Genomic DNA, 13,842 nt, shown 5'->3' with positions numbered 1-13,842 from the left:
TGTGGTCTGGGGCCTCCCGAGTGGCGCAGCAGTCTAAGGCACTGCATCGCAGTGCTTGAGGCGGCACTACAGACCCGGGTTTGATCCCAGGCTGTGTCACAACCGGCCGTGACCAGGAGTCCCATAGGGCTGCGCACAATCGGGTTAGGGGAGGGTTTGGCCGGGGGGGGGCCTTTACTTGGCTCATCGTGCTCCAGCGACTCGTGGTGGGCCGGGCGCTTGCAGGCTGACTTCGGTCATCAGTTGAACGGTGTTTCCTCTGACACATTGGTGCAGCTGGCTTCCGGGTTAAGCGGGCGGGTGTTAAGAAGCGCGGTTTGGCGGGTCATGTTTTGGAGGACGCATGATTTGACCTTCGCCTCTCCCGAACCCGTTGGGGAGTTGCAGCGATGAGACAAGATCGCAATTGGATATTACGAAAAAGGGGGTACAAAAAAATTATATATATATATAATCACGGCGGTCCAGCATACAGAGCCCCAGGGAGGAAAGAAAAACACTTGACAAGGAAATCAGATCTCTCTCAGGAGTTGGTGTTGTACAAGTTACTGGTGTACAATTACCTTCCAATTAAACAACTGTAAGCATTTCTAGTATATGCAATTTCACTCACAGCACATAGCTTCTTAAAGAGAGAGTAGGTTTGAAGTTTATTTTTTAATGAAAATATATTAAACATATATTTTCCAGTTATGCAATGTCCTTAACATATATATTTCAAATCTTAAAACACCGATTTGAGACCAGAATAACATTACCACAAATACCAGTCAGCTTTGTTTTCAATGAATTATTTTTACTTGATAGGAGTTTCACCTATATCCACAACAACATGTTGCAGTGCTTTATAGTACAATATGCCAATCAGGTTTTAGAAAACTGGACAATGGAAACTGGAGTGGCAGCAGATTCCTCTGCTTCATGTGGAGATGTCTCCAGGACTCAAGAACTAGTAAAACACACCCACTGGCCAAGCTAACTCACATACCTCTGGTACAGCTATTGGAAGTGGGGATATGATACAGCTGCTGCGAAGTCATTTGAATAGTGTCAAGAATAGTTACTGTTAGGCAAACAGACATTACCATCAATATCTTGTATGTGTGTGTGTGTGTGTGTGTGTGTGTGTGTGTGTGTGTGTACACATCCATTTGGTAAAATGCAGAGATGGAGCTCACAAATGACCACTCCCTAATTTGCTCATCAATTTACAAGGGTGTTGAGTGTATGCTAATGAAACAAATGCACTTCTCACACCTTTACCCCCATGGCGGGTTTCCCTGGCCTGCAGGGTGCAGCGGTGCTGTCCAGGAAGTGCTAGGGGGAGGGAAAGCACAGTTATTCCTGTATGAGGTGAGCAGAGAGCCTGGTCTGGAACACAGGCGACTTCTAGAACAGTGGAGCCACAGAGGAGTCCAAACCAACCCATTTTAGATCACAGCGAGCATGCAGGACTATGAGAGAGTCTGGGAGAGTATGGTGGATACAACAAGCACTCTAGGAGCAGCAGACAGACGGATAAAGCTGTGTGCTTTTGAAGAACAAGGGAAGTTGAAATGCTGACAAAAAAAACAACATCAATTCATATTTTTTTGAGCCTCAGATTTTTTACCTCCAAATCAGGTTTGTTCTTTTCATTCTTACTTCTATCTCAAAGAAAGAGATGATATTATAAGACAGTCTTCTAATTGGGGCATTTTAATTAGCATGTAGAGCTACTCACATGATTTCTGTCCCATGACAGCAGTATATCTGAGAATGTTATTAACTGTCAGGGAAACCTCTCCCTCCCAGCCCCTACCCAGAATGCCTTGCACTCACAACACTATCCCCAGCCTCCTTTGACAGCTCCAAGGAAAGCTATTCATTTTCTGTCAACATATCCTCCAGCTCACCTGACAAGTACATTACTTTTACAAAATCCACCATATTTGATAATCTGGGATGAAAAACAGCATTAAGTACTACATACATTGTGTTTGAAATTTAAACATCCTTAATCAACGCATTATAACAATAATGATAAGAATTATAATAAGCAAAGCAATAATTACAGTATAGCAATAATCATAATGGCCATTGTCTAAAAACTACATCATGTTTTCCATAAGGTCTCAAAAACATATATATATATATATAGTGGAAGTTCATTTTCTTTCACTTTTTTTCTGGCTAATAGTAACTTAAATATTTACAATGATTAATTTACAACCAATGGCCCAGCCCAGTCAGATAGTTGTCCTATTTTAAAATGAAAAGCACAAGAGGAGGAAGAAGGGTCCATGTGTCTGTGACAGTGGCCCACTGGGTGGGTGCCGTGTGTCCCAGTGTGGACTCCCCATATCAGTGTCTCAGGACAGGAGGCTCACATGGCCACCAGCTTGCCCAGAGCCATGCGGAACTGCTGTGTGCAGCCGGCCAGCTCCCGCACCCTCTCGGTCATGTCGCGCGCCGCACCGGGGGACGGGTACTGCAGCGCTGCAGTCTTGGTGCTCACCACGATGTCCTTGAGTTTGTCACACAGCATGTTACTATGCTGGGCCACATGTGCCCGCACCTCTGGGGACTTGGCCTGCCGCGAGAGTGTGTCCCCGATGAACACCAGCTTGTGTGCACTGAGGATGACAAACTTGCTGTGGGCCACAAAGATCTTGGGCGGCTGGTTGTTGTTGATGGAGGAGTAGAAGGCGTCGATGGCGTTGGTGAGGGTGGTGACGTTGGCCTCACACTGCTCCGAGTAGAAGAGCAGCAGCTGCCGGTCGCCCATGCTCAGCTTGCTCCGCTGGGCCGTTGGGTAGTGGGGAGGCGGAGTCCAGCCTGAGATATCGTTGTTGATTGGCCGGCTGACTTCTTGCTCCAGTCGCTCAAACTGTTTCAGCTGCAGTAGATGGGAACACAGAGAGAGTAAATAAATATCTGCCTGATCTGTAAACATCCCATATGAACTGACTGAACCCTCAGCCTCTAAAACACCAATGTAACACTACAGTCACATATAATGTCCTTCCAAACACTCCCTTATTACTCACAAAGGCTGCATTTAGAGAGGCAGCCCAATTCTGATCTTTTTTTCACCAATTGGTCTTTTGACCAATCAGATCAGATCTGAAAAAGATCTGATGTGAAAAGATCTGGGCCCGGTTTCCCAAAAGCATCTTAAGGCTAAGTTCATCGTTAGAACCATTGGATCCTATTGTTCTAAGATGAACTTAGCCTTAAGATGCTTTTGGGAAACCGGCCCTTATATGATTGGTCAAAATACCAATTAGTAGAACAAATATCAGAATTGGGCTGCCTGTCTAAACGCAGCCATTTACACATCCACTCGCTCACTGACAGACCCACAGATCCTCACCTGCTGCTGTTCCAGTGTGGTTTTGTTGTGTCTGGTCCCTTTCTCTAATAATTGCCTCTGATTCTTCTCAAACTCCTCCTTACCCTGGAAATCAAAGGACAGAAAGAAAAGTAATCGTACTTACTGCTCCAAGCACATAGACACAAACACGCTCAGACAATGCTGGGATGGAATTTTAATTCTACTGGTTTAAGGGAGGATTACCCATATAAAATGATCCGTCTGACACAATGTGTGATAATTCTCCTAATCAGCAGGTGGCAGTATGAGCTCAATTCAAACCAGACCACTCACTGCAGCTCTGCCACTACTCTGAGGGTAGGTGACATGAATTCAGGGTTTGTATGTTAGTGTGCTACACACACATAAAGCACTGAAACATTTAATATATAAATGTTTTTTAGATAATAATAATTTGGTGAGTGCTTATATTTGTCCTATTTCACACATGAACAAGTGTGTATTAATATGTATGAGTGAATTGTTATCCCTGGAGCAATTAAGTACCTTGCTCAAGGGCACATCGACAGATGTTTCACCTTGTCGGCGTCGGGGTTCAAACTTGCAACCTTTCGGTTACTGGCCCAAAACTCTTACCGCAAGGCTACCTGCCGCCCACAATAATATAATATTGTCTTAACATCATCTGTTCCTCTTGCATTTTCACAAGAATACTGCTGCACATGAGGGCAACAACAGCAGCAATGAACAGAGAAAGTGATGATGTATGATGGGTATGTAGAGAAACACGCTTGCACATGCAGTAATGGTGATTGATAATGACACCTGAAGCAGTGCGCTAGGGGAGTATGTGTAGCCCACATGGGGAAGCCTTGTATGGGCCATTGATTAGTCTGCTGGCTGTGGTGTGGAAATGGAGATACACCTGGAGTCTATCTTCTCTCTCATCTCACACACCAGAGTATCATTGAACACAGACCGACACCATGGCTCGACATGCTTAACATAATCCATGGGCTAATGTAGAGTGCTGCTGATTGTTCCAAACCACAATATCGTTATGAGAAAGTACCGGTGCTGTTGATTCAGAATACTAACATACACCAAACTAATTCTCTACTGATAATTGAGGACATAAACGCATGTGTGATGATCTGTGCTGTGGTTTCATATGAGGAGGTTTTACCTGTAAATGCACATAGTCATAGTCCTCCATCCAGCCCTCCTCTGTGGTCTCGTACGGCCGGTCAGGGGTCTCCTCCTCGGCCGTGAGCTTGGGCGGGGACGGTAGGGGGCGGGACTGGATGTTGGCTCTACCGTCTCCCATCTGATAGGCTGAGATGTTGTTGTTGGTTATCTGACCCATGAGATCAGCGGCGTGGGGGACGGGGGGAAGAGGGAGCTGCTGCTGCTTGTTTGTCCTTTTGAAGAGCAGCGAGGCGTTGCCATGGAGAAAGGAGGCTAGCTGTTTGGTGTCGTCAGGCACGCCCCGGGCACACATGACCAGCCGGTCCAGGTCATCCCCACTGCTGCCTGCCGAGGGCGCCATCAGGGCAGAGGGGGCCCAGGCCACAGCATCCAGAGCCTGGCTGTACTTGACCAGGCCCTGGAAGGCCTCCTCCATCTTCTGCACCTGCTTGCCCAGCTTGGCCTGTAACGTGCGGTCAGTGGCCTGGGCAGAGTTGGCCACGGCCCCCCTGGCAAACTCCAGCAGGTCCCTGACGGCCACCCTCATCCTGTCCACCGCCTGCCTGATGGATGGAAGGTTGGCCTCCATCTGGGTTGGGCTGCGCCAGTTCCCACTGATGAAGGACATGATGAGGGAGACAGAGCCCTCCACCCCCTGCTGCAGGCGGGACAGGCGCTCCATGGCCTGATCTAGGTCCAGGATCAACAGCTTCCCCGGGCCAGCCTGGCTGGGCACCACCGACTCCCTGACTGGCACCATGTCCAGAGAGGAGGTGGACAGGTTGCTGCGGGTGCTGCCCGTGCTGGAGGCAGACAGGCGTTTGAAGCTGACCGTCAGCTCCTCTGTGGCGCCCGCGTCTCGCACCACCTGAGGGGGGATGTCATAGATGGAGTCCTCGCCTGCAGGCCGCTCGCGGGGGAAATCGTACACATCCTGGGGGTCGTGGGGTCCACCCTTCCTCAGACTGGCGGGGATGTCGTAGATCTCCTGACCCAGGGGGGCATGTTGGGCATCTGGGTGGCGCTTTCCGGCGAGGGGGGGAGGGACATCGTACACGTCTTCAGGGATGGGGGGCTCAGGCCCCCCGGGGATCAGATAGCCCTGGTTCTGGCTCTCCATACTCTTCAGCTTGGCAAAGTGGGGGGGCACGTCATAGGTCTCCTCCCTGTCCCTGATAGGAGCGTCTGGAACATCCTTACTGACGGAGGGTGGGAAGTCGTACACCTGGGAGGGAGGGAGGGAGAGGCAACGTCAAACACACACACTTTACTTACCCTCACTGCCATAGGACATCATAATGATGTCAAACACACATTCTGACTCATGATAAGGAGGGGTGGTTACTTTAAGACACCACCTATCAAGTACAGATGGTAAAGCACACTGGGATTGATGAGTCTCCCACTGTGTCCCTCCTCTACTACAATAACAGACAGAGAGGACGTCTTATTGGTGCAGCAGCTGCAGCCTCACCATTTGCTGGGCGTGCAGTTGGCTCTTGTCCACACTGGGGGGCGTGTCATAGATGTCTTGACCACTGGGGGGGCCTTTCACCACCATGGGAGGCGTGTCATACACCTGGGGGGGGAATACATTGCACAGTGAGATAAAACACACACCCCAAGCAATAAAGATCGATTTACATACACATTATCAGAGATATACACACACATTTTCAGACGTGCACACATATACACATACACATAAATATACAATCAGCAATAAGAGCTCAGTTACAGCTGCACCAGACTCAATTGATGAGCATATTAAATAAGGGAGGAACAAATTAAATCAAGCTTCTGAGGGCATTTTGGATGAATCCAGTTTACTGTGTAGGAGGTGGGAAGGGTGGGAGGGACCCAGACACTCTGCCCACTGTGTCCTCTAATCCCGTCTCTCCCTGGGGCCCTCTTCTCTCTGCTACCTTTCCTAAATAATGTTGTACAAGGGGGAGGGGGGCATTATTGAGGCTGCAGGCTGAGAGTGGGTCAGTGAGGGTGCTGATACACGCAATATGTGGACCATCTATCCCACTCCTACACAGAGGACACACATCCTGTCTGGGACTGGCCCTGACACGCACACAGGGAGCTGGACTGACTGGAGCATGACCAAAGTTGGAAACAACTGAAGAAAATCTCTTATGCAGCTGAGACCTTAACCTCAGTGCTAACTCTGTTCTGACAGTTGTGCCTTGCCTGACGACTCACCCTGAATTTATTTCCGCTGCTCTATCGATCGCTACATACATTCAGTCTGAAACTGCCATCCTAAAGTCGTTGTGTGACTTCAAAATGAGGGGCACTATACAAAACAAATTCATCAGCGATTGGATGGTCTCTAACAAATCTAACCAATCAGAGTTTCAAAGTTGATTATGTCATCATGTAAGCCGGCTCTGGCCCAATCCATCAGTTTCTGGGACCAATCAGAACAGTCAAAATGTGTTCTCATTCTAGAAATCATCGGGGAGGGAGGCAAATCCAGACTCATCATGGAGAAAAAACGTCAATTGGCCGGAGCAATGTTGATGGGTAACCAGGCAAAGTATGAAAACTATAAGGATATGTGTGTGATGCCCACAAAATTCAACATTAAAAACAATGTCGAGATATTACTGCAACAATGCTGCAGAATTTGTGTTGAGAGGATGCCTATTGCCTAACCACTTTTCTAAGGCACTGTTAAATTCAATACAATCCCACAATGCACTTCAGCCTGGAGCGGCAGCAAGGGAATTAACTTTGCTGTCAGTCTTGTGTGAGTAAACTTCTGGAACACACCGCCCTGCAGCAGCCACAGTCCTGTCTCTCTCTCTCTCCAGCCCATGAAAGGTCTGTTATTGTGCACACTACTTTTACAGCTTTGATTAATAGAGTATTTCACAACTACGCTGAACAAAAAAATGCAACAATTTCTAAGATTTTACTGAGTTACAGTTCATATAAGGAAATCAGTGAATTAAATAAATTCATTAGGCCCTAATCTATGGATTTCACATGACTGGGAATACAGATATGCATCTGTTGGTCACAGATACCTTTAAAAAAAGGCATGGATCAGAAAACCAGTCAGTATCTGGTGGACTGTGGAATGTTTTCCCACTCCTCTTCAATGGCTGTGCGAAGTTGATGGATATTGTCGGGAACCAGAGTATGTGAGCGGAATGGAGCTGGAGCGGAGTGAGGAGCGGAGCGTGCCCAATTTGACTGGAACGCGGAGCGAGATTCCCAAAGACTGGAGCGTCGGCCTTCTCACCCGCTCTAATGTCGCTCCAGTAGCGCTCCTGTAGCGTTCACTTCACGAGCTCAGGGCCTGTCCGGCCCAGCATGCATTTGTAGTCTACTTGTGCGCTGCTATAGCCCCTTGCTTTAGCTACTGTCAAGGAGTTACCTAAATATTTTCATAAAAAACTGATAAAACACACAGGTGCAAAATCAAGGTGACTTACAAAGATGAGGACCAAGAGCAAGAGAGGGAGTGTGGTGGTGTTGTGTCCACAACTAAAGAATCATTGTGGAATCTGAAAAGACACGTATCCTGAAAGCATGATGGTGTACTTACTACATGCACATGCTAAAAGAAAGGAAGGAGCAGGGTAGATAACTAAGTGTGTCATTGTAGCAAAGTATTTATAAATAAAAAATCAGATCAATTAAACGTTTCGTTCATTTTTGTTCTATTATCTATACAATAGGCCATAATTGATTTTGACCCAATAGGCCTGGCATATTCCCACGTTCAAGGAGCTTTCCGTTTTGATTGGGTTATTTTGCCTAAAAACCTTTAGGCCTACCTATAGAAAAATGTAAAAACAACTATTTCTGCCCAGCCTGGCAAGAGTGGCCAAAAGGGTGTTAAGCATCCCCAGTGGCTCTGCAAGTGTGGAAGGGTTATTCTCCACTGCTGGCCTGCTCTCCAGGCACCTTCGCATGAGCCTGACGCCACAGACTGGCCAAACTCGTGTTTCTAAAAATGATTTCAAAGGCACTAAGTCATTTTTCATTTAATTTGTATTTAATTCTAATTAAGTCACAGCCTATATGCGCAATTTAAAGACTATAATGATTTAATACAACGAAATGTTGTTTAAATGCTGAGTGCTTCATGTCCCTACCAACCTATTATGTCACGCTCGCAAATGTTTCACAATGTATTTCTTTGTAGGCTATAGCCTTGAAATAATATAGCCTAAATAATTCATTTTTGTTCCTTCTTAGGCTCCCTGTCTGGCTCCTGACCTATTTAGAGTGTTTACATGCTGTTTAATATGACATGTAGCCTATTTGAAATGATGTGCGCTTCTTACATTCACCTTTTTATGTTTATTCAAATACTTTTAATTCAAATCATATGGTTTGGTTTGAATACTTCAAAACCAAATGGTAGGTCCAGGTAGTCACACAAATAGATGGGTGTTGGTTCAATTGTGATTTTAATGAATGGAGCAAATTTGGAGCAGCAGTTTTTTTTCCTGTGAGCGCGGAGCAGTTTTTAGCGGAGCGGTTGGAAAGGACGTGGCGCGCCGGAGCGGTGCTCAACTCCGCTCACATTCTCTGGCAGGAACTGTAACACGCTGTCGTACACGTCGATCCAGAGCATCCCAAACATGCTCAATGGGTGACATGTCTGGTGAGTATGCAGGCCATGGAAGAACTGGGACATTTTCAGCTTCTAGGAATTGTGTACAGATCCTTGCGACATGGGGCCGTACATTATCAGGCTGAAACAGGAGGTGATGGCAGCGGATGAATGGCACGACAATGGGCCTCAGGATCTCATCACAGTATATCTGTGCATTCAAATTGTCATCGATAAAATGCTATTCTGTTCGTTGTCCGTAGCTTATGCCTGCCCATACCATAACCCCAACGCCACCATGGGGCACTCTGTTCACAACATTGACATCAGCAAACTGCTTGCCCACACAACGCCATACACACTGTCTGCCATCTGCACGGAACAGTTGAAACCAGGATTAATCTGTGAAGAGCACATTTCGTCAGCGTGCTAGTGGCCATAGAAGGTGAGCACTAGCCCACTGAAGTCAGTTACGACGCCGAACTGCAGTCAAGACAAGACCCTGGTGAGGGTGACGAGCACACAGATGAGCTTCCCTGAGAAGGTTTCTGACAGTTTGTGCAGACATTCTTCGGTTATGCAAACCCACAGTTTCATCAGCTGTCCTGGTGGCTGGTCTCAGACCATCCCGCAGGTGAAGAAGTCGGATGTGGAGGTCCTGGGCTGGCGTGGTTATTCATGGTCTGTGGTTGTGAGGCCTGTTGGACGTACTGTCAAATTCTCTCAAACGACATTGGAGGCAGCTTATGGTAGAGAAATTAACATTCAATTCTCTGGCAACAGCTCTGGTAGACATTCCTTCAGTCAGCATGCCAATTGCACGCTCTCTCAAAACTTGAGACATCTGTGGCATTTTGTAAAACTGCACATTTTAAAGTGGCCTTTTATTGTCCCCAGCACAAGGTGAACCTTTGTAATGAACATGCAGTTTAATCAGCTTCTTGATATGCCACACCTGTCAGGTGGATAGATTATCTTGGCAAATGAGAAATGCTCACTAACAGGGATGTAAACACATTTCTGCACAACATTTTTGAGAAATAAACTTTTTGTGTGCATGGAACATTTCGGGGATATTTTATTTCAGCTCATGAAACATGGGACCAACACTTTACACATTGCGCTTATATTTGTATTCAGTATATATAGGTGATGATGGAAGTCACCAAGTCAAAGAGCTTGGTAATGAGTTTTAGAGGGCAGTTTAAAGCTACAGCTTTTAGGTTATTGGCTGTATTAAACAGATCTTTGTTGATCCTAAACATCAGATTGATGCACCATGTGCGACACATGCACATTCGCAAACACACAACCCAATCTACTTCCAGGGTCTGACAAGGGACCCTCTCTAAAGTTTATGATGCTGAGGCAGGATTATCTGCTAGCTGCTTGTCAATGAGGAGGAACACAGTATGTGGAATCTAAGACTCAACTTCATCCCCGTTTCTCTACGACCTGACTGCAAACAGCAGCAGACTGACAAGCCAACTCCTCCATCCACTCCTGAACCCCTAATAACATACAGCAAATTGCACTCCCATCTCTCGCCATGTGACTGTCCCCAAACAAACAGATTAGCAATTATAATTCTGCACAAACAATGTGATACAATCTGTTCTCCAGGCCTTTGGGGAATTAGAGTGACAGAGAGTGGAGGCAAGAGGGACTACAGTATGAATACCAAATCCACCTCCACAAACCATTGGGCACCTTGCCAAAACACTTTGTCAGAATCTTGAATTCAGGCGATGCAATTTGTTTGGAGTTGGTATTCAGCGGGTACACTGATCTGATCGCAGACAGGTTGGAGTGAAAATGAGATGGTTGTGTTACTCCTCTCAGCAGAAAAACAAAGACAGGGCCCATTGGATTGTCCACTGAACCCGCTGATTGATCTTAGGCCTGCTATCTGTGCTTGAATGCAATGATATCCCTCCAGGCCCAGCACTATACTCTTTCTGACGCCGTCAAACAGCTTTTCTTCTCTTTCCCTCATTCTCTCCTCCCTCCAGCTGGTTCTCTTTCCCTCTCTTTTACCATGTCTTGCAGCCGTTTGTCCTGTTATGTTGTGCCTGAATGCATGTGACTTGTTTTGGGAATAGATGCTGTCAGTAGAGAGAATGGCTGTGTGTTTCTCTATCTGCTCCAGGAGCCTGTGTGTGTGTGTGTGTGTGTGTGTGTGTGTGTGTGTGTGTGTGTGTGTGTGTGTGTGTGTGTGTGTGTGTGTGTGTGTGAGAGGACGAACGACACAGAAAGTGGGTTCACCTTCAGATCCAGAGTGCATGCAGCTCAGGACATGCTGCTCACTGTGCTTTGTGGAAAAATACAACCTTTTTCTAACGCCTCCAGACAATGAAATATCTACTTCCCCTGCTAGTAATGTATGACCTCCTCTAAAAATAGATGTGGAATCACAGAGCCGCCATGGGTTTAAACACACACAGAGAGTGAGAGAGAGAGACAGAGAGAGGGAGGAGAGGGGTTTAATATTCCCAATATATCAAATATTAATGAGAAGTGAGATACTTCGCAGACAGACGACCAGTTGAGTTGGGAAGTGTGTCTAAGGCAGCAGAGAGGGAAAATAGCCATCAATCTTGTGAAGAGGATGAAATCACTTCAGTGACATAGGAGACAATAAGTGGCGAGGCAGGACAGTGAGGACATGAATACCACAGCCCATCTCATACACAGGACACCACCATCACTGGGGTGGTCAAGGATAAGAGGTCAAAACTAGTGTGGCTCAATTGCCGATGATATGGAAGATGAGACATTTTATCTTCAGTGATGTGTGTCCGGATGTGGGTATGTTACTGTATCCTAGAGAAGCGGGAGAGTGCAGCATTTGAACATAAATACAGGTGAGAGAGATAGAGCGAGAGAGAGCGAGAGAGAGTCTAGCTGACTCCTCACCTGCTGGTTGTACTGGGCGCGGGTTGGGGGAACGTCATATATATCCTGTGACTGCTGGGAGGGAGGCATGTGTCTGGGAGGGACGTCATACTCATCCTGCTCCGACTTCCCTGTGTCATACACATACACCTGGCCCACCCGCATCGGCACCACCACCTGACGGAAAGAGAGGGACAAAGGGAGAGAGGCATGAGGTTAGTGAAATGGTCTGTTACAGTATTTTGTCAAATTGATGCATCTTTCTCCGCACCTCTCTGATTCTGAGGGGTTGGGTTAAATGCGGATGACACATTTCAGTTTTTAAAAATGTTTTAGTCATTTAGCAGACGCTCTTATCCAGAGCGACTTACAGTTAGTGAGTGCATACATTATTTTTTCATACTGGCCCCCCGTGGGAATCAAACCCACAACCCTGGTGTTGCAAACGCCATGCTCTACCAACTGAGCTACATCCCTGCCGGCCATTCCCTCCCCTACCCTGGACCAATTGTGCGCCGCCCCATGGGTCTTCCAGTCGCGGCTGGCTACGACAGAGCCTGGATTCGAACCAGGATCTCTAGTGGCACAGCTAGCACTGCGATGCAGTGCCTTAGACCACTGCACCACTCAGTTGAATGCATTCAGTTGTACAACTGACTAGGTATCCCCCTTTCCCTGTCCCTTTAAGTCCTATGTACTTTATCACCCACGGGGGATTGTATTTGGCCCCCCAAGTACATTTTTGTTGGATATAAAAGACTGTGAAAACACCAGCAAATCAGCTCCAAGGGATTTTAATTTTGGAAATCTGTTCCAAAGTATTCTTACGCATAATAGAGATATACGCTGAGTGTACAAAACATTAGAAATACTTTCCTAATATTGAGTTGAACCCCCCACCCCCTTAGTCCTCAGAACAGCCTCAATTCATTGGGGCATGGAATCTACAAGGTGTGGAAAGCGTTCCACAGGGATGCTGGCCCATGTGGACTCCAGTGCTTCCCATAGTTGTGTCAAGTTGGCTGGATGTCTTTTGGGTGGTGGACCATTCTTGATATACACGGAAAACTGTTGAGCGTGAAACACCCAGCAGAGTTGCAGTTCTTGACACACTCAAACCGCTGCGCCTGGCACCTACTACCATACCCCGTTCAAAGGCACTTAAATATTTTGTCTTGCCCATTCACCCTCAGAATGGCACACATACACAATCCATGTCTCAATTGTCTCAAGGCTTAAAAATCCTTCTTTAACCTGTCTATACTCATTGAAGTGGATTTAACAAGTGACATCAATAAGGGATCATAGCTTTCACCTGGATTCACCTCGTCAGTCTATGTCATGGAAAGAGCAGGTGTTCCTAATGTTTTGTACATTCAGTGTATGTGATCGTATACAAATGTAAGCAAGGTTTGAAATGATTATGTTTTAGTCAAATATTATATCTGTTTGGGCTTCTTGCGGTCAATTTGAAGTCTACTAATTATTTGTAATTATGTTCCAACCCTCTGAACAACCACTCAAGAAAAGATTGTCCCACGGCTGAATCTAGTTGAAGATCCCTGCCGTAGACGATTACTGTAGTGAACACATTATATCCACTCAAGACTCAATCTTAATGAAATTCCCTTGACCCACAGTGAGGAGCCAACACAGCCTGTAACAGAGTCAGGGTCTGGATTAACCCCAGAAGCAGTAAAACAGAATGGAAGTCTTGGCAGGTCAGCATGGGAACAACGGCTGTCCTATTGTCTGCCTGTTTACCCACAGTACTATAGTCTCAGGGTTATGTCAACCGTCTGGGCCTGGGAAATGAAAACAGACAGACTGACAACAGCACACTGGCTGCTCTCAATACAGA

The 13,842-nt window shown here is 46.5% G+C and overlaps 1 protein-coding gene across 1 annotated transcript in view; it reads right to left on the bottom strand.

Moving 5' to 3' along the window:
* Window positions 1–1,600: 1,600 nt before the first annotated feature.
* LOC311134774 (breast cancer anti-estrogen resistance protein 1-like) overlaps window positions 1,601–13,842 on the bottom strand; it is a 37,767-nt gene continuing 25,525 nt past the window's right edge. Inside the window, exons 3-7 of the mRNA XM_084168554.1 lie at window positions 12,003–12,158; window positions 5,979–6,083; window positions 4,503–5,729; window positions 3,356–3,439; window positions 1,601–2,878 (exon numbers count right to left, since the gene is read on the bottom strand). Of these exons, the coding sequence (XP_084024680.1) occupies window positions 2,366–2,878; window positions 3,356–3,439; window positions 4,503–5,729; window positions 5,979–6,083; window positions 12,003–12,158 (2,085 nt within the window). The 3' untranslated portion in view covers window positions 1,601–2,365. The remainder of the gene's footprint in view (window positions 2,879–3,355; window positions 3,440–4,502; window positions 5,730–5,978; window positions 6,084–12,002; window positions 12,159–13,842) is intronic.

The sequence above is a fragment of the Coregonus lavaretus genome (genome assembly GCF_964263955.1).
Source record: "Coregonus lavaretus genome assembly, chromosome: 9".
Lineage (NCBI taxonomy): Eukaryota > Metazoa > Chordata > Actinopteri > Salmoniformes > Salmonidae > Coregonus > Coregonus lavaretus.
Note: the sequence above shows the minus strand (reverse complement) of the source record. Positions and strands in the feature narration are given on the sequence as shown.